At 44.0% G+C, this 27,823-nt stretch overlaps 1 protein-coding gene across 6 annotated transcripts; it reads left to right on the forward strand.

Annotated features, from left to right (window-relative positions):
• Window positions 1-1,213: 1,213 nt before the first annotated feature.
• Window positions 1,214-19,903, forward strand: IL21R (interleukin 21 receptor). Of its 6 annotated transcripts, XM_058850197.1 has the most exons (10): window positions 1,214-1,908; window positions 2,075-2,165; window positions 8,825-8,899; window positions 11,962-12,067; window positions 12,690-12,886; window positions 14,545-14,696; window positions 15,102-15,279; window positions 16,585-16,684; window positions 17,500-17,581; window positions 18,074-19,903. In XM_058850197.1, exons 3-10 carry the CDS (start codon window positions 8,845-8,847, stop codon window positions 18,977-18,979), a joined length of 1,776 nt encoding a protein of 591 aa, XP_058706180.1. In that variant the 5' UTR covers window positions 1,214-1,908; window positions 2,075-2,165; window positions 8,825-8,844; the 3' UTR covers window positions 18,980-19,903. The 6 variants fall into 6 exon arrangements, with proteins under 6 accessions (XP_058706180.1, XP_058706179.1, XP_058706178.1 ...); XM_058850196.1 differs by having other exon boundaries at window positions 1,214-2,165; XM_058850195.1 differs by lacking the exons at window positions 1,214-1,908; window positions 2,075-2,165 and adding an exon at window positions 4,481-4,617.
• Window positions 19,904-27,823: the final 7,920 nt, after the last annotated feature.

A 27,823-nucleotide genomic window follows, 5' to 3' on the forward strand; every position in this document is an offset into this window, starting at 1 on the left:
TGAATTGCCATACCTCCCAGAGTGCCTAATAACAGATATCAGCAGCACTCCTGGATTGCTAAATCCTGAGTGTTTTCATTCCTTGTGACAAGCTTGTTGAGAGGAACTTTCATCTCTGCTGAACTCTGGCCAAAGGTGCTTTGCTCTATTTGTCCCTTTTGCTGTTCTGTTTTCAGTCTGCCCCTCCTGTGGTTTTCTGTAACATTGAAATATCCGTACTGGCCCTTCAGTAAGACTGCAAGATGAAAGAGAAGAAAAACTGGCAGCAGCCCCAGTTGAACAGAATGGGAACCAGCTGCTGTGGCACATAAGGGGAGGAGCAGACATTTTGTTCTTTTTTTTGCTGTTTGCCAGAATGCTCTCTATAAAATTGACCATCTGTGCATGAGACCTAAGATTCTGTATTCTGAATGCAGAGAGGCAATTGTCATGGCAAGAGTTGTTACAGTACAGCTTGTGAGCCACAGTCTGTCTTTGGTAGAGGGATTACTGTGCTGGACCTGCCCAGTCCATGGAGTATGGCAGGCATCCTAAGGAGCTCCTGTCTCAGTTTAGTGATGGATCAGACATTTCCTTCATCCTATCTCTATCCAATTGTAAAAAGCAGGGCCTTCATAACAGTGTGGTGTTTGTTCTCTGATTGAAGGCTACGAAGTTGATGACTAATACATAGCACTGGGATTTTCCTACTTGGTGCTGTTTCCCCAGCTCTTAGAAATGGGGAAATTTGCTATAAGCTGGAGGGTTTGAGGTTGACTGCTTCTCCCCAGCTCAGCTACTGCTGGTTTCACTTGCAATGAGCCACCCACACAGCAACAAGAATTATAATGAGGTGAGAAAGCACTGGACTGCGTTCTGGGGATAGAATTTCCGTGCCTGGGTCAGCCTTATAACCAGACCCCAGTCCTTTTTTGGATGCCCTAGAGAGTTTCTGTGAGAACCAGGTGTGCATTGGCCATGGCTGGCCATGGAGCCAGTGCCTGTGGTAAAGTAGCCATCTGAGGTCTGGAGGAGCTGGCTTGTGCTGTGCTGCAAGTGCTGACCAGTGCACATGTCTGGCAGGCCCTGGGCTTGAAGACTGTGCAGGGCAGGTCACTGCTGGGTGGCCTTCCCCCTCCACTGCCTGGCTGAGGTGCTTCAGAAACACACAGCATGGTCCTCCACAACACGAGGCGGGGCAATGAAGCCATGAAGTGCCTCATTTCCTCCACTGCAGCAGGAATTGGAATACACAGTTTGGCATATGCTGACTATTTCATGGCCTCATTCTGAGCTGTGCTGGGCCCCTGCAACAGACACTCTTGTTCAGAAAGTATTAGGAATTCTTCCCATTTCTGGTCCAAGCTGCCTTTGCTTTTCTTAAAAACCTCTGGCTCTGTTACTATATTGGATTTGTGTAGCAAGATTTTATAGTGGAGGGGGGCTACAAGGGTGGCTTTTCTGAGAAGCCACTCCCTTCCTGCCTTTTCTCTAAAGACACAGTACATTGCTGCCAGCAACATGAGAAGTCACTGAATGTGTTAGGACTGCATGTTCTGTGGTTTACAGATGCAGCTGGCCACCCCCCTGCAGCTTGCTGTGTGAGCCCTTTGCTTTGCTTTGCAGATGCTGTCCTAGAGGTTTTTTCACCCCATGACAGGTGCTAGAAGCTGCCTAAGGCACACTCCATTGCTGCACCACCCCAAGTGTGGAAGAGCTGCAGCCAGGCAGGATAGATGGCACATGTTGATTTTCGACAGCTGTGGTAAACCAGAGCTCCATGAGATGCAGATGAGGATCTTGCCATAAATAGCTGTGTGCCAGCAGTAGAGTTCTGGTCTTGGTGCATCCCCACTTGCAGAGATCTGGGGACGAGCTGATAAACCTGCATGGAAGGAGCAGGGAGTTCTGCCTGCACTGCCAATTCAGGTGAGCACTGTGGGAACGTATGACATCCTGCTGACCTCATGCAGAGATGCTCTGGGCATGCTTTGCATGGTGCAGCTGGGTTTGAGCCTGAGCAGAGCTGTAAGTTTCTGTTCCAGATGGTCAGGGTGAGTTCACAAGCACAGTCATTCCTGTTTCTCTTTACCAGCATGTGTCTGGTGATTTCCTAAGAGAAGATACAAGCCTATGTGCAATCTCCTTCATGTGAGCAAGACACACATAGCCACAGCTCTGTGAAGGTAAGCCCTTTCCCTCTGGCTAGAGCTGAAGTGATATCCTCTTACCACAGTATTCATGCACTATGGGTTCAGACTTGATGGATACTGGGGAAAACAAGGCTGACCCCAGTGTTGATAGCTACAGATAACTGGCAAAAGCAGAAGGGAGGCAGGAGGGCAGGATGTTGGGGTCTCTGCAGATGACATTCAGTATTCCCCAGACTGAAAGTAATTAACTCCTCCCTCCCCTGCAGCATCCTGTGTCAGCTCACATCCACCACCTGTGGAGCTTTGGTGTTTTTCAACCTGCTGCTTTGCTGACTAACACCTCTGCTTTCTGCCTGGCTCATTCATATTTTAACCTGTTTCCTGAGCTTTGAGGTGGTTTCCTCTATTGCTTTCCCTTCCAGAAGAACACTGTTACTCATGTCTCAGCTGTTCTCCTGCCATTTTTTATCATAATGTGTGATTATCTTCCTCCTAAATGTCACCAGCCAGTAATGGTGCCTTTGACCCGAGAGTTATACCAGGTCTGTATCTTTGATGCTGTTGGGGATATTGGTTTAATTCTGTTATGACAGGAAGAAAGTACAGAGGTAGTACTGTTTCTGTGGAGTTTTTTCTCCTTTTCTTCAAATCATGAACCTGGTAACTCCAAGTGTGACAGTTTTATATGCTAGAGAAAGGAATTGTCAGCTCTGAATGTTGTTTTTATTGATGTGTATTCTTGCTGATAAATACATACATATGTTGCTGTTCTTCCAGTAATGGCAAAATGGTTTTGGGTCATGAATAACAGAATCTACCAAGCCTTCCCTTGTGTGCCTTTCACTCTTGCTTCTTGGTGAATATTACTGCTGCAGGCTGGGCTGAAATCACAGTTTTTATGAGTTAAATTTGAGGAAAACAGGTCTTTTGGTGCAATATGTTTAAATTTATAAAGCCATTGGTCTTACAGTGTTACGAGTGTTCCTGTGATTAAAATTAGCTCTGTAATATCAAATGCATATTATTACATGGTTTAAAAGTAGTGTGGCTTGTAACTGCCAGACTATCACTGTTTGGACTGGTCACACATGCTGTTCTTTCCCTCCCTCCTGTGCACAAATAACAGTATTGGCACCCCTTGGAGAGTCCTGTGTAATCAGGGAGCAAAAATTACACCACTGTCCTGGTGTGCTTTTCACAACAGAAAGATATTACTAAGAGCCTGGGAAACTTCTGACTTAGCCACTCAGCCTCATTAACCCTACACTGGACCCAAGAGTGGTGACAATTTCCACAACCCTCAGGCACCATCAGCTGAGACAAGTCTTTTCTAGAAGCTTGGGCCTGACATTGTGCCTGTAAATCATCTACAAAGCATGCAGAAGGAAGAGCTGGTCTTTCACAGAGGCTGCTCCAAACACCATGAGGAGTAGCTTCTGGACTAAGTCATGTGGCCTTCTCCATGCATGTTCTGTGTACAACCACCTCAGTTACCAGCAGCTACCTGGCAAGCATGGTCAAGAGCCACCTGCCCTGGCCTGAACATTCCAAAATATGCTTTTCACAGGGTGAGTCAGAGGCATTCAGGGCTGAACATGGAGCTCCCTCATCCTGCACCCAGCTGCTTTGTGCTACCTTCACTGCTTCAGTCTTCTTGGGTTATTACAGCTCCTTGTTCTTGCTCCTAGTTCCTCCTCCTTCCACACTGTGCTGTGTGTGCCAAATCCCTGCATAGTGCTGCTCATTTCCCTCTTGTCCAAGGATAGAGTGAGTGTGCATGGGTTCCTTGAAGCCCCTTTAAAGGTATGATTAAAGTTGATGGCCCCTCCCTCAGTGTCAACCTTGCAATCTTAACAGGCCCATCCCAGACACAAGTCCCAGCATGAGATACGACAGGGGTGAGCCCCTCACCTCTATAGGAGCCAGATGACCTCTGCCTGTGGCCTGAGGATTGGTGCTGTTGCCCTGATCTTGGGACCATTTGGGGAATGGATGGATGCTGAACATTTTGGTGCTTGACTGTCTCCAATGTGGCACATGCTGTACTATGCAGTTTGGCTTAGCCCTTTAATACCTTGACACTGATGCCTCCTCACTGCACAAGTCACCAGCCCCACTATGACCTTTTAGATATGAAGCTTGTGAGTTTTTATCAGCTCTCCCACCCTTTTCTCATGTAAGAAAGCAGAGCAGTACAGTAATAAATGTCGTGTGGGTGTTTGGACCTGAATTCATCACCTCCTCTCACCACATCCTTCTGTTGGCACAGTAATACTGATACAGTGGTGACGTCGATCTCCATTTATCGCTGTGAATTCCAATTCACCACAGCCCTTGGTTGTGCACAAGTAGGCTTTGCTCTTACTCAGTGCTGAGGCGACCCACCTGCTCCCCAGCTCCCCAGGTGGGGTCTGCAGTTGCAGTAATGATTTAACCAGGCTGGTCATGGAAGAGCTGGAGGGCTGAAATGCACAGAACAGGGCAGGTAATGTCCACCTTTCCACCAATTTTCCCTGCTGCCAGTTTGTTCCTGTTTGATGTCTCAACTTCGCTGTAAATCTTTCTTATAGCTGATGTGGCCCCTGTGCCCTACCTGTCATTGCACTTAGCCTCTGGGCAGGCAGAGTGTCTCCCTGGACAGGCACCCCTTTGTCTCCCTGTTGCTTCAGCTTTGTGATTAGATAGCAGTGTGCATTGATTATGATTTTTTTTTCAAGAAGAAAGCTTGTTTGGGCACATAACTGGTGGACTGTGTCTTCCACTTTTTTTGCTTGGGTGCAAAAATTCATTTTCTGGTGCTTGGAAATACCATATTTTTTCCCTCTCTTTTTTTTATTTAAATTGAGTTCTTAATAAGTTTTGTTTCGGGGTTTGGTGGGTTTTTGGGGGTTTTTTTGGTTAATTTTGTTGTTTTTTGGGGGGAGGTGTTTGCTTTTTATGTACATACATTTCCTGGAAACTTCAAACTGTGAGCTTAGACTGCATCCATGTTTGGCAGCTTATAGCATCATATTTCCAGATCCTTACCAAAAATAATCTTCATAAATGTCTGTCTGTATTGGTCCTATTTCCTATTCTCGTATATTAAAAACCTGTAGCATCATTTACATGTGTATATTTTGAATAACTACTCGACTTTATTGTTGTGGTCTCATAAGGATACTACAGAGTTTGCAGAAGTGGTACTTGGCAGCCGTACAATGCTTGACATTTTATAAGAAATGTCTGTGTTGCAAGGATGTGTGAAGCTGATTCAGAGTCCCCATTTCACAGACCAAGAAAATTAAATGAGGTGGTAGAAAGGACTTTTCTAGTGCCAGACTGGGAATAAATTCCTGCCTCTGCTCATTGCCCACTGCCACTCCTTCCTCCACATGAACAATCACATGCTGATAGATGGAAGCAAATGGGAAGGGTGTAACAAATGGAGGGATGTAGGAAAGGTGGGGATCCCAATAATAGACTGGGATTGAAGCTTGCAGGGTGCCTGACTGGAGCATGCTTTCAGAATTAGGGCTGCTATATATCTCCATTAGAGTCATGAGTCTTTGATACCAAAGACCACAAAGATGCTGCTGTGGAGCTGCAGGTTTCCCAGCTCTTCTGCACATATCTTCTCTGTTCATGTCTTGTCATAGCAATCTAGAACACAGCCAGGAGGGCAGATAATTTCAGCAGTACTGAAACTGTCTATGGTGCTTTTAGAGGTCACAGTCCTTTCCTACCACACTGAGGTAGGGAAAGAGATGGAGATAAATGTTGGACTAATCTGTGGGCACTGGCAAGGGTAAGAGATGGGACAGTGGCATCCCAACTGAGAAAGTATTGTCTCTTTGTTTCAGCTATTTTAACAGATCCTACTGGTTTTCTTATTTTTGCAATGGTGCTCTTCTCCAGGAATCTTCCCTCTAGATTACAAGGCTGTATGCTAACCTCTCCCCATTGTGTAATGACAGCCTCTGGTAACTCTGTAAAAATATCTACCCAATGAGATACTTGGGTTTCTTGCTTTGACTTTTTCCTGTTCAGTCCTGACTGTCCCTTCAGGTTGATGATACCATTCTGTGAGCAGACAAAGGAAAGTAAGGGAGGCCCTTGGAAGAAACCACATTCCAATAGGTAAAAGCAGCAAAGACTTTCCTTGCATTGGTCTGTTCATTTAGGCAGAAATGAGCATAAAAGCAGGGAGCTACTGCAACATCATGAGTACGAAACATCAAAAGCCCTGCCAATTGGATTCTGAAATAAGTGGGGGGTCTGCAGACCTCTCTGATGGCCCAGCCCTTCCTTCCCTCCTTCCCTCCCTCCCTTCTCTCCCCCCTTCCCTCCCTCTCTCCCCCTTTTCCTGGTAGCAAGTTGCCTTTCTTTGTTTTCCGTGGTGGCCAAGAGTGTGGAGTGTGACAGTCACAATACAAAGTGATGCTGAGATGGACTCGTGGTGGAGCCAGTCTGAGCATGAAGTCAGCGAGCAGGTTTCAGATGGCAGGATAACAGCAGGCCTTCCTCAAAGGAATGAGGATTTGGGGAGGAGCAATGGAAGATAGGTGAGATCACAAGGTGGAGTTAGACAGTGGACTTTATCTGTGACTAGGGACTGCACCACCAGAAGTAGTGGTGGCAAGTGTCAAATGACAAGTGTTATTATACAGAGAAAACTTGGAGAGGTTGGACTAGAGGGGTAAAGAAAAGATGTTTACTCAAGGCAATGTGTGATGCAGAAAGAAGGGCTGGGAGATAAAGGTTGAGAGTTTGCCCTGGCACTGGCAACAGGTGAGGGAGGATGGCAGGGTGCCTGGGGCTCCGTGCTGAGCTGCAACAGCGCTTCATGGGTAGGGTTTGTTTGGTAGGAAAGAAGGGGCAGTAGCTGCATCATTGCTCCCACGGCAGGGTGTCTGTGGCACCTCCAGAGTGAGTCTTGCTGGTCTCACCTGGGCACTGACACCCTGAGAGCATGTCTGTGAGCTCACATGAGGCTGCAGGGGCTTTCTGGTGGCTGCCAAATTTGTTTTGCTTTCATTATTTGAGTAAACCTGGGAAATTTTTATACACCACAAATGTTCCCCGAGTCTTAAAGACCTCATGGTGTTCTCTTTGCTGAGTGATTGCTGGGGTACTTGTTGCTTGTAGTGGATGCAGCATAGGCACCTCAGGACCTGGATACCTGCAACCCCACATCTGAATACAGGCTGAGGGACAAACAGATTGATACCAGCTCTGCTGACAAGGACCTGGGGCAGTGGTGGATAAAAAGCTGGCCATAAGCAGGCTATGTGTGCTAGTAGCCCAGAGACCCCTGTGTCCCAGGGTTCTTCCCCAGCAGTGTGGGCAGCTCATAGAGTGAGGGGATTCTCCCCCCTACCCTGCTCTCTTGAGACCCTGCCTGGTGTTCTGCCTTCAGGTCTGGGACCCTAATGTGACAAGCATGTGTAGCTGCTGTAGTGAGTCCAGAGGAGGCCACAGAGATGCTCCAAGGGCTGGGAGAGTTGGGCTTGTTCAGCCTGGAGAAGAGCAGGCTTTGAGGAGACCTTACTGCAACCTTTCATTATTTAAAAGGAACCAGTAAGAAAGATAAGGACAAACTTTTTAGCAGTCTGTTGCTATAGGACAAGGGCTGATGTTTTTTTAATTAAAAGGGTAGACCAGACTATGTGGCATGGCATATAGGCCCTTCCTGCTGTCTGTGCATTCTTGCAACTTGCTTTCAATAAAACTATGCCCCCAAAATAATACACATTTCTTCTCTAAAGTCTTGTCCCATTTAAGAATAGCTTGAGAAAACAGTGCTGGAGTCTGTATAAAGCATCAACAGCCAGTACTCTGCAGGGAGCACATTTTAAGTCTTTCTGTACATATCCATGTATTTCTATAAATGTTTAAATGCTGTTAAAACACAGCCTTAAATGCATTATGTGACTTGAGGGCTTTGTCTTGGAGCAGGGCCTGTGGTCATTTGTATGTGATACTATTTCCTCTGTTTTAAACATCCTGCTGTCGTCTTCTCTGAAGACTGTCTTGTAGGCCCTCTTCACTAAACCATCATGCAGCCTCTACCTGCAGTCAGTACTGTACCTTGTTCTCTTGGATACTACATGGGAGGCTGTTTGGTGTTTTTTTTTTCTTTTTTTCCTTTGGTCTGTCTTTCTGGAGTCCCTAAACTAGTATTTCATGCTTATTTAATTATGGATAGGCCAAATCAATGAGTTCTTACTAGCTTTCCTCACACAGACCCACAATGATATTCAGACTCCATTTGGCTAATTCACTGTATAGCTGTTTAATCTGCAGCAATGTCACTTCTAGTGGCAAGCCATTCCTAGTTGCAAGATACTAATAAAGAAAAAATGGGTTTGCAATTAACCTAAGAGTCTTTCTTGTTGCTGGATAGCCCGAGCTGCAGTCACTTTGTTGTTTTCTCTGTGCACCTGCTGGCAAGGAGCAAAGATTTCACTGACCTTGCTTTTGGCAAGTTGGCAGGTTGTTGGTCATCCCCCCCTTAGCCCATGGAATAGATACACATAGGAGAGCTGAAATAAATTGTCTAAATAAGGCACTACTTTTAGATGATTAAATGAAAGCAAGATTAATTCCACTTCAACCTTAGTTAAGTAGATGCCTGAGTGGAGCTTTAAATTGGTTGTGGAAGTCTTGTTTGTGGTTGTTTTTCTGTTTTGTTTTGTTATCTTCTTCCCCAGGACATCCAGTGAGAACCACCATGAGGAACAAACAGTGGCTCCAGAATATTTTCTTCTGCCTTTTTTTCCAGTACGGTAAGTACTCAGCACTTACTTTCCTCTTGTACACCCACAGGATTTATCTTAGTGACCACGTGTGCTGGCTCTGATGAGATGGGCATGGCACAAGGTTACCATGGGACAGCAAGCACAAGATAAGTTCCCAGGGGAGACAGTTCCATGCAGTAATGAGTGGAGGACGGGCACAGGAAGGTGCTGGGCAGAGTTCAGCCAGGCTCTGTACTGCTCTGGGGAGCAGCACCAGCAGAGCCTGCAGAGGTAGTGCCTGCCTTGCACTGAAATGTCTCCTGGTGACATTAGAGTAGGATTTCCCCCACCAAAAATACCCTTTGCTATAGAAAAGGTTCTGATGGCCAAGACCAGGATATCCCCAGGGTTGCTGTCAGCCAGGGTCAGTGGAGTGAACCTCTCCTAGACTGAGTCCTTTTGCTTAGGATTGGACTGTGCATACAGTCTCTCACAGACAGACGGACAGACACACACACACACACACACACACTCTTTTTTGCTGGTTCCTACCCACACTGCAAACTCCAGCTGACTCCAATCTGACTTTCTGAATAGATCAGCTGGACAGAAAAAAGCAGTGACACCATGTCTGCAGCGGACCATGCAAGTTCAGTATCTTACCTGCTGCTTGTAGGAGGGCACCAGACCTGCCCCAGGCACCGGACCTGCCCCAGACCTAAATATGGAGAAAAGATGCATTCAGAATTATATCTTCATGTCATAGGGGACCACTGTGATATCTGGTCTGAATTTTGTGTGATGCAAGCCAGGGAACTACAACGTACTAATTTCAGTTTGGATCAATTTAGACCTTACCATTAGTATTCAATTATTGTTTCTGAAGCTGCCAAGGACAGACATTTCATCCTAGATCAAACTAATTTTAGGACACCTAATTATTCTTTTCCCAGTAAAAAGCTGTCCTCTTAATTTTGTTAACAGATTCTTGCCCAAAGATACCCTTTCAACTTACCAGCTACCTAGGAATAGTAGTCTGTCTACCTAGGAATAGTAGTCTGTATGACTAATTAACAAAAAAGCATAGAAGAATTCTAATTACTGCTGATTAGTAGCCTATACTAATTGTTGCTGCCCTTTATAAAGGAATGCAAGAGATTCCTAACCCCATTTTTCTAGGAAAACAAAGTTAGGCTAAAAGAGAAAAAGTATGTTGCTCAGAATTCTGAACTAAACAGTGCTTTGACCAGGACCCTCAGAAGAGTCTATTGAGGGTTCAAAATAAAATGTGAAAACTTAATGAAAATTTTAGAACAGAATTCTGAAGTCGGTGTGAAATTAGAAATTCGAAATGAAGGTTTAAAAAAATCACATGTACATCCTTGGGACCAATCTGTTGCAAACATCCCCAAGCCACCATCCTAACTCTTTGGGTTAAGGAGAATCTTGTATGCAAACCTGAGTGCTGCCCAGAGTTCATGTAAGCAGAGTAGTGTGTGCTCTGATATGTAAGGACTTGGAAGTAAATGTTGTAATGGGTCGTGGGTGACTTCAGCACGGAAAAGTTGGGCTTTGTTTTCCTCTGAACTTACTCCACCCTAGAAAGAGGCTGCACCCTCCACTGGACATGCATGCTGTGCATTGTGGCTGTAAATGCAGACAGCTTGTCTGTGTGGACAGCCATTTGATCTGGAGAGTGGAACAGATGTTTCTGGTCCATCACTGCACACAGTGTCTGCATTCCGCAGTGGTTCTCTGCATACAGCTTCAGCTGAGCATAGCATATTAGCAAACAACACTCTGGACATAAAGCATGTTGCAACAGGGAAGGAGGAAGCCCCGAGTGCAGCTTCTTTCACCAAGAAAGCAGCAGAACAACAAAGGGAAGTGAGCTTGCAGCATGGTTAGCATAAAATAGTTTGGTTGCCTGATGGCTGCAGAGTGGTGTGTTCTCTGGGAGCAGCCTTTATGGTAGGGAAGGACCCATGCCCGATTTAAGTATGGATGTAACAATCTTGGGTCTTTTCCCAGGTGACAAAAATTTTATTCCCATTGAAAAAGGGTGATAGTTTACATGTCAGAAATGAATGGTCACTGCAGTAGGCATTGTTTGAACCAGCATGGCATTCTGCATCTCCTGTAGGCCTTTCCTCATTCAGCCATTCCTAGTGTGATGGTGGCTCTTGTCAGTCCAGGCAGCTGTCAGGAGGGGACTCGTCAATGTAGACACTTCCCACTGTGCTACTATCTTACCTGCCTTGAAATCCAAAGAGATAAGTGTGTTATGTACAGGACGAGTGTACTTTTATAAAACACATACTGAATACTGCTCTGTGAGCAGAGCTCCTGCAGAAACAGTACAAGAGTATAAATGCTGCTTTGTGACCACTTTCAAAAATTACTTGATTTTCCTAATGACTGGTGTAAGTTCTACAATTGCCTCTCAACTTCTCTTAGGAAGTCTGTAATTAGTAAATTGTGCTTATCAGGATGTTTTATAGAGATTATAATAACCACAAACTGGCAATATGTTTTATTCCCAGTTTCATGGAGAACATACTTCAAGGCTTTGGAGCTGGACATAAAAAGTATTGATGCTGCAGATATCAAGCTTTAGAAAACTGAAAAGAGAATGGCAAAGAAAAATCACTAAAATAGCACTTTAAAAAAAATAGGTAAAGAGCTATGTAGATGTCCAATGAAAACTAGACTAGCAAAGAACAGTACTCAATTTAGAAAGTGGTATCATTAAAACATTTGAATATGCTACTCTGTATATGTGACTCTGCTGTAGCAATTGTCTGAGAGACAGGGATAAGTCTGAAAATTCAGTCAAAATTTGGGCATTTCCTAATTTTAGCCGCCACAGCATTTTGAATAGGTTCTTGTTTGACACTTATCTTGCTGTCAATGACTCGTCACCCTGTAGAGCTGGAACACATCTTATGCCCCAGAACTGGAGACTTTCAGCAGGAGGGAGAACGGTTGTCAGAGACCCATCTGTTCGCTTCAGACTTAGTGGGAACCCTGAAGAGTGCATATATTGATACAAAGTTCTTTTTGCTTTGTCACCAAAATTGATACTGTGTTTTCTCTTTCCAAACCTCCAGCTTTGTGCTGTGAAAGCCTCACTTGTTTTGTGGACTATGTACAGACCCTGTCCTGTATCCTGCGAGATGAGTTGGGTGGCAGTTCGTACAACCTCACTGCAACATGGTACGACTTGATGGGATGAGAAAAGTCCACTTAGCAGGAGCCTCTCCATGGCCATAGCGCAGTGGCAACCTTCTGTTCTCTTTGTTCGGTAGAAATCCTGGTTTTGCTGTCATGCTGGTTTTTCACTTGCTATTTTGCACTTCAGTTACAAACTGACTTCTTCCCTAGCAAAGGACCCCAGGTTCCTGTCTCCACTGATTGTGCTTCTTGCTGCTGACTGCTATGCTGACTCCAGCTTCCTTAGCATTGCCTTCTCTGCTGCCATGGGACTATCTTGCCCTTTGCTATTGTTATAAGTCAGCTTTCACCTTTGTGCATTGGCAGGGCTCACACAGATTGTCCAGTCTGCTGCTGTTCTGCCCCAGCAAGGAAGTGGATGCAGTCTCGGGCTGTGTAACCCTGAGGAGCACCTTTTCTTTCCAGAAACACTTTCCTGTTCTCTCAAAAATGCTAAGCTGAGCAAGTAGAAGGGAAAAGAAATATGTTGAAGTTCAAAGACATTTTTTTATTTGAACATGTTGATTTTTCATTTTAATTATTTCCTATACCTGGTGGTTCAGCAACAAATTAATCCAACTACAGTATGTGATACATGCAGACTTCTTCATTTTGGCTTTTTTAGGTTTCCTGAGGAAGATCCAGAAAATACTGTGGCTGCCTGCAGTCTCCTGCAATTGTCAGGGAACACCAGTCACACACAGTACATGTGCACTGTGGACATGACTGAACTCCTGGCAGATACCAAAGTCCAGGTGGATGTCACAGAGATAGGTGATAGGCACCATGTGCTTTCCAAAGATTTTTATTTGTCAGACAACAGTAAGTACAAAAATGGTGAATTTGATAAATACTGTTTGACTTTATGTGCTAGGATAGTCTGGGAAAGGAGTAAGAGTGGAAACAAGCAGTGTGGGGCTATGTTTGCTGTACACTCATCTACATAAAGCACTGTGCTCTTATTATTGCTATTATGCTTGAGGCTGAGCTTAGAGCTGGCTTGGTCCATGCTTTTCATGGGGAAATTTCTTTTCCCTATGAAGTAGTAGGTGATAAATATCCACCTTAGACCAGTCTCATACCTAGGCTATGCAAGAGCTTGTTCTTGGCTGGATTCTAAAGGGAGGGAGGAACTGCTTTATTACAAATGTCACAAATCATGGCATCCTTAAAATAGTTTGGGTTGGAAGGGACCTTAAAGATCATTCAGCTCCAACCCCCTGCGATGGGCAAGAACACCTTCCATTAGACCAGGTTGCTCCAAGCCCTGTCCAACCTGGTCTTGGACACTTCCAGGGATGGCAGCAGATTCCACTTTCAGGGATCTGAGCAACCTCTGCTGGTTCCTCACCACCTTCACAGACAAGAATTTCTCCCTGATATCCCATCTAATGCTGTCCTCTATCAGTGTGAAGCCATTCCCCCTTGTCCTGTCATTACATGCCCTTGTCAAAAATCTTTCTCCAGCTCTCTTGTAATATCCAAGGAGCTGGAGGCTCCCAAAAGGCTTTTGCACTGGACACCTGAACTGACATGACATTTTTTTGGGTGGCACAAGGTGTGCCAGATATACTGGATGTGACAGTTCCTGTCTCTGGGGCAATTCCTAATCATTTCTCCTGTATGACATGAAGACTGAATGCAATCATGTAGCTGACTTGGTGGAATGTTGGTGTGTTCTGGGTTGTATAGCAAACTGTGGAGAAAAGGAGTGGTTAGCTAGGCAGATGGGTACCACACAGACATAGGAAAAGGATTTTTCTATTTGGCTTCTTCTGAAATTAAACTTTACTTGAGAGGTGTCATCTTTTTGACAAATGCCAGAACATTTCAGAAAGCCTCCTTGCTCCCACTGACAGACTAGAGACTGGGTGGTAAGTGCTTTGCATATCTCCTAGAGATCCTCATCCAAAGGCATCATGGCTAAGTGGTGGGACCTGCAGACTGCTGGGGTTTTACGTTAGTGCTTTTCAATATACAAACACTCCCTGCAGGGATACAAAAGCTTGCTTTTCGGGCAGTTGGGACTGCTGTGTGCTTACACAATGTCCCCTAGCCTCAGCTTTTCCTCATGACTCTGTTACATGAGGGGTATTTCCCTAATTTTGTGAGTAAACTACACAGAGTCCTTTTATGCCATGAGAAGAACAAGATGCTCTGAATTTTACATAATCTCCTAGGAGTTTATTGGCCCTCTGCACTATCTTTCCATCTCCATAGGCAATAAGGAGGTTCAGAGACAAGCAGAAGATATATTCAGAGAACCGTGGTCCTGACTTCATTATGCTCCTTGCATGTGAGGTTTGGTGCATGGCTGAGGGCAGGAATGCTGTGGATGTTCTCTAGTATAGGAAGGCCCACCACTGCCACCACAAAGGGCAGCTTTGTTCCCTACTCCCTGTAGTGGTAGCATGATACCGTGTTGGGCTATCTCTTAATTGTAGTAATCTTATTAAAGGTAACACCATCCTGTCTTCCAGTAAAACCACAGCCTCCATTCAACCTGACCGCTTTGTTCTCAGAGGGTTACAATATTTCTTGGGAAACCATCTATCAGAACTCTTCCTTCTACTTTTTGAATGAGGAGCTGGAATATCAGCTGCGTTACAAAAGAAGAACTGACACCTGGGAGGTAAGTGAGATGTCAGTTTACCATCAAGTAGGGTGTACCAGAGAAGAGGAGGCCAGCACAACCAGGACAGTAGCACTGGTGGAAAAGAAGGGTTTTCATGGTTTAGAAAAAATGTGTCTCTGTTTGACTGGGCTAAAAACAGGCAAACCCAAAATATAATTGAGAAGCTGTTTGAGAAGTATTAGATCATGTGAGGAAGGCTGATAAATGAGAATCATTTGATTCTCATGCTGTCCTGCCTGGAAGGCTCCCCCAGGATTGCATGCAGCTGCTGACCAGTCAGAGCATGGCCTTGCAGAAACAACATGAAAGAAGAAGAGGTTATTTTGCAGGCATCCTCATCGTGCAGCAGTGCGAGCAAAGTCAGAGCAGTCACTCTAGTGTTTGGTGTTTAATCATTCACAGACTCAGAAGACTAAAGCTGTTCGTGAAGATAAACGGACATTGGTGATCCTGCCATGGGAACTACAGGTGAACACTGAATATGAGTTCCAAGTGAGAGCTAGACCCCGGGAAGACAGTGGCTATGGTGGTTTTTGGAGTGAATGGAGTTCTCCACTGTTTTTGAAAACCAGCCCTGCCGGTACGTGCTGCCAGATCTCCTTTCCCTGTCAATTAGTCCAGTGTCAGAATATGCTTTCAGAAATTTAATAAAATCTAATTAGTTAGAAGAAATTTTAAACAGTCCAGTAAAGACAGGTATGGTTATCTCCCTCACTGGTTATGTGAACCTGGGCTGTCACTATTGTTGTTCTCACTGTGTGGCAAAAGAAAAGTGTTTGTTGGGGTTGCCTGTACATTTGGATGCCACTTGCAGGAGTGCAGCCTCTAGATGCTTTTCAGTGTCAAATGTCCAGGGTCCTGCTTGCAGCTTTTAGAAATGAGGGAGACTTCCTCTACTGGGTCTTAGTGTTGTCTTCAGCTGAGGGGAGGGAGATCCTGCTCTCAAACCTGAGTTCTGTGGCTGGACTCTGATGTTTGGTCATGCTGAGCATGGGTGTCTTGTTTGGTAGCCACCACTCTGGAGGGAGTTCACAGTACTTTATACATGGAAGTACACTGATCCTTGTTGTGGTGGAACAGAGGCTATGAAAATAAGGAGCCTTTTCTCCAGCAGAGCAGGTGCAAAATGACTGGGGTCAATGCCAGCAGCACATGCTGAGCTTCCCTGCTCTCGCTGATCTGCAGCGTGAGCTGAAGTATTACACGGTTAACCTGGTGCTGTGGCAGCAGGGCCAGGCTTCATTTGCTAAGGGATATCTGAGTTCTGGATCTCAGCGGTGCTCCTTTTTATCACAGGTGGAGAGCAGCCACCAGGCAGTCATCTAGTCAACACCTGTCTCTAATCAGCTGCACTCTTTCACTTCACAGATCATCTGTGGAGGTGTCTCTAAACCAGGAGTCAGAAACACCAGGGGTCTTTGTGGCAAGGAGCTGTCCTGCCCTAACTATGTTGGCTGCCTATCTGAGATGCAGCCAGGTTGTAGGGCAGCTTATGTAATGCTCCTTTCATTGATGCAGTCATCTCTGAGCACTCTCAATCGGACCTGTCTGGAGTACTGATACCCAGGTGACAGCCTCAATATCCCAGTGAGAGAATCTGGGATAGAAATTGTGTGTCATAGAATCATTTAGGTTGGAAAAGACCTCTAAGATCATCAGGTCCAACCTTTGATGGTCACTTTATCAACTAGACCATAGTACTAAGTGCAATGTCCAGTCTCTTGAACACCTCCAAGGACAGTGACTCCATCGCCTCCTTGAGCAGCCCATTCCATTGCTTGACAACACTGTCCATTCCAAAAACCCTTTTCTCCCCACCATCTCCTGTTTACTGATTGGGGTATAAATACAAGGTGAGCTTGAATGACCTTGTCTCTTTCTCCAGCAGTGACACAGACAGCGCATGGCATGGAATGGCTGTTGCTGTTTGGTATTGGTGTGGCAATCATAGCCTCAATCACAACATTTCTGGCCAAACAGCAGAGGTAAGAATGCTTCAGGAGGCAGGAGGTAATTCCTTTATTCTTTCTTGTTAAAGATGGGGTGTTCACATGCCTCCTTCCTTGAGTCTTGTATATCTATGAGTGGGCAGCTATGGGCCTGTGAGAGACAGCCAAGAACGGTCACCAGCTAATGTACTGCCACAAGTGACCTGCTTTTCTCTGAAGCTCTGCTGCCACTCAGCAGGCTGGGACAAGATGGTGCCACATCGGGATGAAGCAAGGCATAGCCTCCTGAGCTGTTCTCCTGGCCTTGTCTGTTCTTTGCAATTGCCAGATAGAGCAGTAGCAGAGCTAGCTGCCCCTTTCCAAAGCTGGCATAGGTCCCTCAATGCTGGTTGGAGGCCCCTGCCCCTCTCAGAGGTTTCTCATATCCTTGAAGAGATATGGAGTGCTGACATGGAGGAGGGCTGGGCTGGTGCAGCAATAGGGCTGGCACAGCCCAGGTTCACAGATGAATTGCATAGAGAAGAGTCCTGGCCTGCAGACCACAAACCAGCCCAGACTCAGTGAGAACACATTCCTAGCATTTGGTGCTTTTCCAGGAAGGAAAAAACTGGAATGTCTTCCCTTAGTGTGAATGTGTGTATGCAAGTGCTAAGAGGCCTCACCTACACTGAGGTTCACAAGAAAGGCTATTAGATGGCTCTGGCAGCAAAAGACATCCTTGGAGTCTCAGCCACTTGCTAACTCACAAGGCTGAACAGGTCATTCTGGTTGCTTGAAATGGATCTGGAGATGCCTTGCTTTGCATCTGTAATGTATGCTTAACCCCAAAGCTTTTCTCTTTTCTCTTCCAGCTTGTGGAAGAAGATGGCTTGCATCCCAGACCCTGCTCCCTTTTTCAACCCTCTGTACATGGCTCATAATGGAGATTTTAAGGTATAAATGGGCTACACGAGTGGAGCACATGACAGACTAAAAGGCCATCACGCTATCCTGAGCAAGGGATTCTCATTAGGGCAGTAGAAGGGGTAATCTCTCTCAAAGGAATGCCAAATGTCTCCAGATATAAGAGCCAGACCTTTCCAGTATCTGTTCAGTACCATGAAGACCTTTCTGTTAAATCTCTACTTCTTATTCTCTGTATGTGTTCTCTCAATGTGTAAGCTGAGTTAATGTGGATCCTGACAGGAGTGTCAGAGAAAACTGGAAAGCCATGCAAACCTCTCAGAGCTAATTATTTTCGATTACTTCAGTTAGTTCTCCTGCAGTTGCCTGTGTCTCATAATAACAGGATCCTCCTGTTACATTGGAGGAGTCAGTAATTTTAGAGTTTGACTTCCTAGAGAAGTGTAAGAAACTTGGTTATTTCTGTGGAACCTCAAACCTTGTGATGCTAACCTCTCTCTCCCCATGTTTCCTTTTCTGCAGAAGTGGGTTGGTGTATCCCATATGAAAATGACCTTTGATTTCTTTGAATGGGGAATAGTCCTTCCAGATGTCCTAGAAGTTTACACCATGCATCCTTCCAACAGCACCCCACAGGAAGAGCTGCATGAGCTGAGAAAGAATCTGCCTTGCAAGCCCTGTGCATCCTGCCTGACTGCCCCAGGTCATGGTAGCCAGTCCCTGTGGTGTAGTGTAAACAGCAGTGGCAGGACTGAGGACCAGTCATACGGGCACTTGTCAATCGATACAGTGACTGTGGCTGATGAATTTACATCTTGTCACTGCCAGTGCAGCTGTAACCATGTGAACAGGGAACATGAGCATGCCAACAAGGAAGATGATAGTGCTGGAGAGCCTGGTTACCCCAAGGTTGACATTGATGAGGAAGACAGAAAGATATCCAGTGACTTGCATTTGGCTAATCTGAGCACACAGGACAAAATACTTGCTTCAGGCTCTGTGTCGACAGACCACATGAGGAGCCCAGTCAATCAGCAAGGGGAAAGGGGAGTGGAAGGATGGGTGGGGAACATCCTAGAAGCCCTCTGCTTGCAGCCTCATCAGTGGGATTTGGAAAATCCAGGTTCTCTACCTTCTCCTGATGGTGAAAGTGTTTCTAACAGTGAAGGCTTCTATGACTTCTTCCCTCACAGTACAAGGCCTGGTGACAGTTTTCCTTTGATCTGTGTAGATTTGGACACTATTGACAGTGGCTTTGTGGACTCAGACTGTGGAAGTCCAGTTGACTCTGAATTTGGGCAAAACAGTCAGACCGTTTGTGGACCCATCCCTCTTGAGCAGGAGGGGCAAGACTTTCCACGGAGCTATGTCAAGCAGTGGGTCTCCTGTCATTCTGAGAGCCCTCTCAGTGGGACACAGACAAACTAAGGACTTTAATGTTGCCTGGATGAGTGTGGGGCCTTTTCCATAGTGTGCCAGGAGTGAAGTGTTAGCAAAATTCAGAAGAGAAACTAAGTATACTTTGTGTAAACTCTATTGCATAAACTGACACCTGTTAGGTCCACAAGATATGCCTGTCTCTATTCCCACTTATCCTATTAATGTCTCAAATTTGTGATTGATGTTGTTGAGTTTTGTTGGGTTTTGGGTTTTTTCAGTATCATAAATCAACCCTTCCTTGATGTCAGAAAAATGTCAGAAAAAACCAACTGTACCTTGAAAACGATCCTTTGGCTTATGTAGATACGCAAAAAATTTTGCAGTAACCTTATAAAGATCATAGAACTTTAAGTTATTTTCCCTTGTATTCTCACATGACTTGAGAGTTTGGCTGTACATGGAACCTTAGAATCATAACCCATGGCAAGCATGTTTGCTACATTAAAATTCCTCTACTGTTTCCAAACAACATGTGATGTTACTTTGTCTTCTACTGCCTTTGGCTCTTCAAACTCAGCTGTAGTAGTTTGTTAATTACAGAGGTTTCCAGACCTGTTTATGGGAATCAAAACTAATTCTTATGTAATCATCGCAGAAATGCAAGTACAAGAGACCGAGCACAACTCAGGTTTCAGAAAGACTTTCAGGTAGAGTCTGCAAATGAAAAGTTTTCAAAATATGTATCATTCTAAGCAAATTCTTGTTACTAGGCTTTTCTATTGAGTCAGATTCCCTCCCTGGACTTTTCAAGAATATTAATTGAGCAGCTTTCAGAATTATGCCAGAATTATTGAAACGTTGTCCTACCTGGCTATGCCTGCCACTTCTGCCTTTGACTTGCTCTGCTGCTGTTAACAGGTCAGTAGCACAAATTTCAAGCAATGTCTGCTAACTAATAAAACTAAATATGAAATTTCCCTGTAACCTTGAATCTGTTTTTCTTTCTGACATTTCCATATCTCTGATTCGTTCAGGATAATTGTCTTAAAAATTAATTGTAATACTGAAATTGTGAAGTCATTCGTCTTACACAGGCGTAGTGCTAACCCATAGGCTGCTTGGCTTCAGAAGCTCATGTCTTGAGAGAACCTTTGTGGTGAATGATGCATATTTCCAGTCTAGTAATAATCTGTTGTTGCTGTGATACCAATAAACTCCCTTCCCTCACCCCCTTCTCTTACCTGAGACTATGGGCAACCCCACAGCTTTCTAAACAGGAGAGAGCACTATAGTAGAGAGAAGCTGGTTTGGTTTTTTTTTAATAGGTGAATGCTGGGACAGTACTGCATTGCATCCATGTCCTCTGGTTTGATTGTTCAGATCCACCACAGTTGGATTTGCTATGTTGATTTTGGATCTACATGGCTTAGTTTTGCCATGTTGTTATTACTCCCTCAATACATCCCTAGCTCAGTGGCTTTGTGGCTACTGCTCTAAGACACATTAGCTTCTTTGGTTTCTTCCCTCCTTATTTTCCATTTTTCTTGTCATCTGCTGTGATAAGTCATGGCAGGAGGTGTCTTCATGTGCTGATGCATCCTCCCTGCTGCTACTGGTCCCTCACATGCCCTCCACAAGGCAGCAGAGGATCACAGCAGCTCCACTGCCCTGATGAGCTGACTGCCCCACACTGTCCTACAAGGGCTGCTTGCATTTTGATAATGTCAATGCGAATATGTACTGGACAGAAACATTTCTCATGTTTCTCTCTCACAGTCTTCTGCAGCTTCATCTCACAGCTTTTTTCACTTCAGAAACTCCACTGTGATAACTGACCCCAGGTTGCTTCAGGAAGAAACTCACTTGGTTTTCTGGGGCCCTTGATTTCTCAGTTCTGTGTGCTCGCTGTTCCTGTTTGTATTGATGGACCCAGAGCTGCTGAAGGAACTGTTTCTGTTATTGGAACACTATCTGGCTGTACATATGATAGAAGGTGGTGGTTTGGTGTTATGCTGGGCTGGAAGTTACCTTGGTTCACCCTAGGAGCCAGACCTCATGAACAAGTGTATGACACAAGGGCATTTAATTAAGGGAAGTTGTTCCCTTTGAAGCAAAATTTAACAATTAAGTTTTTGGTCAGTGAGCTGTCGCTGTGGATGTGGTGGGGTTTGAGGTGGGGGGGTGGGGGTTCAGTGCCTCTTGGGAGCAAACTGCAAATGTCCCTGATCTAGCTGTTCACATTTGGATTTTTTTTCCCCCCAGGAATGATAGGGTCAAAACGCAGGTACTGGGAGAAACACCACAATCCATTCTGATGTACCCATTTGGAAATGTCATCTCCATTTCTGCAAGGCCCCTGTGTCCCTGTCTCTTGGCCCTAGAAGCTGATACTGACAGACTATTACTCAGTCTGTTCTTTGCTTCTCTCTCTGTTCTCTGGCACTAGACCCATGTACAGGACTGACTTGATGGATCCTGGCTATAACACTGCCATTGCATCATTGCTGCTGGGCAAGGGAAGATTACTTCTACACTCTAGGATCAGGGCTAGGAAGCACTGTAATGCTTGTTTGCTTTGCTTCCAGAGCTGCCCTGTGAGCACAGTGCCCAGGACAGGGCAGCTTGGGGGTGCTGCAGGGGTCTGAGCACAGTAGAGCACAGGTCCTGGGTGGAAGCAGTTTAGCCCCACATCCACACAGGGCTAGAAAATGGCTTTGGGTCACTTAGAAAGCTTTTTCGTTGACCTATTTATATAAAAGTTGCAAGCGGATACTTTTCTATTCAGCAAATTACTTGGCCTTTTAAATGTTAACCCTTTAGCAGAAATTCCTGTTTCTCCATGACTAATGAGAAATTACATATATAGCTACTTTAACTCAATCTGATAATCAGAGTAGTTTTTCATTGGTTCTTCAGATTATCTTTAAAATCAGGCACAGTAAGGTCTGCTTTATTATGCCACTGCTGTTACTGCCTGATCATCAAACCACACAGCTTAAACTATCAAGGGACAGTAGGAGTGTGAAAAGAGACATCTCTTTTGAGCTGGTAAGACAGTTTAACATATTTCTGTTCTACACATTCAAGCATGTAATGTCAGGGGACATCTCCTGAGCTAAAATATTGAAAAATATTTTCTTTATCTTAATGTGGAATTCTATATTGTTTCTTGAACTAGGAACCTGAAGATCAGAAGTGTCTTTGCACTTTTTTCCTGATAGTTTGCTGAGCACAAAACACCGCTATTGCGTTAATTCTAAATGGATTACGCTTGAAAGAAGGACCATCTTGAACAAGGTACTTCTCTCTAACTACAGATGAATATAAAGGAATCCAGCTAAAATAGTCCTCAGTGTCTGGGACTTTGCAGACATAAGCATACTTTTTTAATGTATGTGTGTGTATATATATATGTGCATATAAATATGTGAATATTGTTTTATTGCAGTCATCCTTGTATTAGCTTTTTTTCTGGGTTCCAAGTATATCACATCTAAAAGTACATGGCTGTTTGTGGGCATCAAATTGTTGTGAAAATGGCTCACCAAAGATGAAGAGAGAAAAAGGCTGGTTATATGGGGTTCTCTCAAATAATCTCTAATTAATGCAGATAAGAAAATCCAACTACTTTTTCCTTATTCCCCAGGATAAGTCTCATGTGAGCCTGCTCTGCACATTTGATGTGCTTCTGTCAAATGTGTGCTTAGAGACCTAGGTATTCAGAAGGTATCAATCATTTTTCTTAAAGGACCTACAAAAATCTCTTCTTATAGGCAGGGATGATATCCAACTGCACATACTAACATAACAGATTGCTCAGGAGATTCTGCACTTTGGATGAAGGGGTGTACCTGTTGGTACAGACATGCTATTGCCTGTCACTGCTTTACTTTGTCGGTGCTAGTCAGTGTCCTACCTTTCTTTGGTGCCTGTTGGTGCTGCCCCTGGAAGAGATGTAAGCAAAGGAGGGGATTGTGGCAAAGGCAGAGCACGTCATTTATGAATGGTTGCTAAGATGTAAGGAATGACAACTGGGTTGCATTCAAGGGTCCAGATCTGCTGTGTCTGTTCCCACTGTGCACCACTCATTCTGTCATAGAATCCTGGAATGGCTTCAGTTGGAAGGAATCTTCAAACCCTCTGCCATGGGCAGTAATGCCTTCCACTAAAAGGAGGTTGCTCCAAGCCCGATCCAACCTGACCTGGAACACCTCCAGGGATGGGGTAGGGATGTCTTTTCTGAACAACCTCTCTCGGTGTGTCTGCCCTCACAGGGAAAATTTCTGCCCAATACCCCATGTAACCCTGGCCTCTGCTTGCTGGAAGTCATTCCCCCCTTGCCCCATATTTCTTATAGCTCTTTTATGTACTGGAAGGGGCACTAAGTTCTCCCCGGAGCCTTCTCTTCTTCAAGCTGAGCAAGTCCAGGTCTCTCATCCTGTCTCCACAGAAGAGAGGCTCCAGTTCTCTCATCATCTTTGTGGCTTCCTCCAGACTTGCTTTAGCAACTCCATGTCTTTATGCTGAGGACCCCCATCACTGGACACAGTCCTGCAAGTGGGGGTCTCACAAGAGCAGAGTAGAGAGGTAGAATCCCTCCCCTTAACCTTCTGGTCATGCTGTTTTTGATGCAGTCCGGGCTACAATGGGCTTTCTGGGCTGCAAACATGCATTGCTAGACCTTGTCAACATCAGAATCTTGCTCTGGGCGTGAGAACAAGAAAAACACATTTTGAAAGAGTCCAGAGCCTCTGCCAAATCAGAGCCTGAAGCTTTTGACTTCTTTTAAGATTTAGGTGGGCATACAAAGCCATGTGAATGAGCTACAAGAAAAAATTCTGTTGATTAAGCAACATACCTTATAAAACAGTTGATGACAGAAGTGGAATAAAATCTAGAACTCCTGGCTGACTGCTGTGGGCTGGCATATAGTATCATATATATCAAAGGATACCCAAGCATATTGGAGAATCTTACGCACATATCTTCATGTGAAATCCTTGCTCATGCTCTTTCTTATATGATACTTCATGTTTTATCAGACTTTTGTAAAACTGATCTTACTTGTAGTCATCCAGCAGTCAGAGATGCAAAAATCCTATTTTGTGTCCATCCCTTTGAGCCCGTTACATTTACTTGTATCTCTGTCTCATCAAGCATGTTACTTGTCCCCACTTTTAACGTCACTGACAGCCTCTTCTTGCCCTCGTGTCATCTCTCACTTCCCCATTAGAAGTTAACTCTATGATGTCAGCTTCCACCTCCCTCTAGATCATTTAACCTACTTCTCCTAATCATCCTCCATGCTACTGCTTACACATTGAAGGTGCTGCTTACAATTCTCTTGGGCTACATCAACCTCATTCTTCAACTCTCCCTATAAAGCTCTGCTTTACAGAGTTTCTAAAACCTAGATGATATCTAGGCTACCCACATGGTGAGACTGTGCTGTCAACTGCTTGTACTATTTCCTCTCTCTGTGGTATCTATCAAATAGTTTATTTTACCTTACAAATTCTTATGAGAAAATGTCATCTTTCTATTGTGTGTTCAACTGGATCCCAAATCTGGGGGTGAATCCCAGAATATGAATTTCTGGTGACAGATTTAGCAATAATAGTCATCTGTCTTTGAGAGCACTTGGAAAATCTTTGTTGTTTGTACAAATGTACAAATTCTGGTTAAAATTACTTAAAATTGCTTTTGGGAAGTAGAGGCAGGAACCCCGGGAGGGGAGGGGAAAGACACAGCTGCAAGGCCTCATTTCTTTGAGCAGATAATAGGCAAAATTCTGCCCTGGAAACATACAGAAAGGATGGAAACACCATTGCAACAGCTTGAGACCACTTTGGAAATCAAGGTCACTACCACCTCCTGGTGCTGATAGACTGCTGGCAGCGTGTCTGGTGTATCATTTCAGGGCATCATCTCAGATATTTTGTACTTCTTTCCTGCAGAGTAAAGCTGGTTCTCCCTTCTTAACACTAGTTCTCATATGGCTTTTCTGCCTTCACCCACAAATCTGCAGTGTCGCAAAAACTGGACATTAGAGCACAAGAAGGCAGCAAGCAGTCTGGTCCCCAAGGCATCCGACTAAGAAGTTGATTTGTCTTCCACTGCAGGCAGCTGCTGTAATTGCACCTGCACTGCTACTACTGGGCTTCCATCTGAGCTAATAGGAAGACTGCAAGTCTTGCATATGTTTAGGGAAGATGTTTCAGCAGTAAAGATAGTTCCCCTTTGTAAAAATTCTTCACTTTGTTTCTGTCTAATTGTGTCTACTTTCAGTGTCCAACCACTGGACTCTTTCCATCTTTCTCTCATAGATTTAAAAAAGGAAAAAAAGAAAAGAAAATACTTTTCTCCTACCTAAAATAATCTTCTCATGTAAGATACTCATGGTTGGTGTGAAATTACTACTTAGCCTTTCCTTTGGCTAAGTTAAAGAGATTCGCTTGGTCTGTAATTGTTGATTTCTGAGTAAAGTTATCCCAGGCTAAATCATTCACCTAGCCCTTTCCAGAAGCATTTTAATATTGACAGCAATTTTTTGTTTAAAGTGTTGATTCCAACAGAATAAATTAATTAATGACGATACAAATGCTACATGTAGCTGCAGTAACTTTTCTCTTAATTGATATGTATCCAGTCTGTCTGTTAGCTCCTCTAATTGCATTAATGTGATGCAGAATCTCATTCAGCAAGTTGTGTGCTACTTCCTGAAATTCTTTTATGATAAGTCATTCAGAATTCACTGTTCTGTGATCTACTTAGGACTAACATTTATGGCTTCTAACACGAAAATTTGTATTTAGACATGCTACATTTGTTTCCAGGTGAGCTAGAGAGCCAGAAATGTCTAATACATTTCAAACATTGCAGAGCTGAACAAAGAACTTCTGGCATGGGAGTGGGGAGAGTTTATTAAATTAGTAGCAATTACCTGGAAACATTCTGTCCTGATTTACTTATCTTAACCTAAAGGCTGCTTATTTGTTTGTGTGCCTGAACAAGTTCTTGTTAGAGTCTGAGGCACAGAGTGTGCCCTTGTCTCTGATGCCTAGCTCTGACATCCAAGAAAACACTGAATTTCATATAACACCATGTAAACAACTGTTAAATAGAAAAACTAAAAGTGTAAGTGTGTAGATTAGAGAGTTTTCTTAAGTCACTAGGTAAAAAAGTTAAAGTTTAGAGTATAAGCTAGTTTAGAGAACAGAAGACAAGATGGAGGGTTTAGGGTGTTGTCTCTTTTCCTTCTTCTTCTTCTCGAGGTTTTTGGGTAGTAGTAGGTGATTGGATAGAAAATGTCACAATGCAGCACACAGGTGTTGGGTCATTGGGTAACTAAGAAAAATAATTTATGTGTGTATAGTTAATTGGGTGAGAATAAGTATAAAGATAAAAAGGCTGCGCAGTTCAGGGCCATTTTGTGTTTTTCAAGCCAACTTGAGCCAGGCGATCGTGGGTTGAACTTGAGCAGAAAGTCTGGGGAAGACCTGCCAAGTCTTTTGATATATATATTAATAAACACAAGAAACAAGAAGCAAACGAGCCTTTGGAGAATCCTTCCTGAAACAGAACTGAGATAAGGGAGACTCCCCCGGAGGGAGTACCCCAGAGGGGCTCAGCCCGGAGGAGACCAGAATCTCCAGCAACACTTGTAAGCACATGTATAATTCTACTTAATGCAGCCCTCTCTATTTCATATTTAGTCAGTATTACTGTATTTATCATAGGGACCATAAGCAAACTCGATTAGAATGATAAGCAGGAGAGACTTCATGTGTCCCAGCCTCCCTCATCTAAAATCAGCTAGTGGTGACACTTCCTTTCGACAACCCCCACCCTGAAGAAAGTCTGCAGCAAAACAGGATATTTATGAAAAACCCATAGTTGAAGAGGTGGTGAAGTAAAAGCCAGAAACACTCCTTTTCTCTTGATCAGTTTCTGAAACATTTAATTATTTTAGAATTTCATTCAGACAAGGAATGCTATAGGCAGGCATAATCACATGCAAGAAGTTATACATAGATGCTGCTGTCTAGCTCTGTGAAATTCATGACTGGAAGGATATTTTTGGTCATGGATCAGATCGCTTAATCTCTTCAGTGAAACAATCCTAATGATTACTGTATCACAGTCCTTGCTAAGCACAGATTTTTTCTCTCTCACTTCTATTTAAGACTGCTTCAGACCTTTTGTTGGTTAGAAATCACAATCTTATTCTATAGTCAGGCTATATTCACTTGGTCCTGTGCTAATGCTGTACTTATTGTTTCTTCTATCCTGGCACTCTTTCCCTTTTCCCCAGCTTTTTCTGAAAGAGCGATCATAATCTCTGTCAAGTTTTGTTTGGTATCTTTCTATTTTTTCTTTTTTTTTCTAACAATAACTAACCCAAGCTCTTTTGAGACAGAACATTCCACCCTCTTGTTACCCCAGCTGTAAAGCTCAATTCAGTGTCTGTGCTAGTCAAGTAGTGCAAAAATTGTTATTTCAATATTTTTTAATTTTTCAAGAAACTGTTTTTTGTTTATACTGATTAGTGGTCTCTGTCTACGAACTCACTCCATGTTTTCTGGGTTTTAGGCTCTTTGGAGTAGCACTCTCTTTGCAGAGGTGCTGGGCTCATTTGCTTTCCAGCAAATAATGCAAACTGGAAACATCTTTTTAAAACACCACATATTGCTGAATGGATCAGGCCCATATTCTTCATATTAAGTGTTGCTATAAAATCACCAAATCAGAAACTTTTAGTGAAAAAGCATAATTTTAAATTAAAACTTCATCAGGAGACAATTCAGAGAATGGAATTTTTGGTTAAAAAGAAAGAGAATGAACCCAGTACGACCTTGTAGACATGTATTGTCCAATACTGCAGAAGATACA

This window comes from Poecile atricapillus, chromosome 14 (assembly GCF_030490865.1).
Source record: "Poecile atricapillus isolate bPoeAtr1 chromosome 14, bPoeAtr1.hap1, whole genome shotgun sequence".
Classification (NCBI taxonomy): domain Eukaryota; kingdom Metazoa; phylum Chordata; class Aves; order Passeriformes; family Paridae; genus Poecile; species Poecile atricapillus.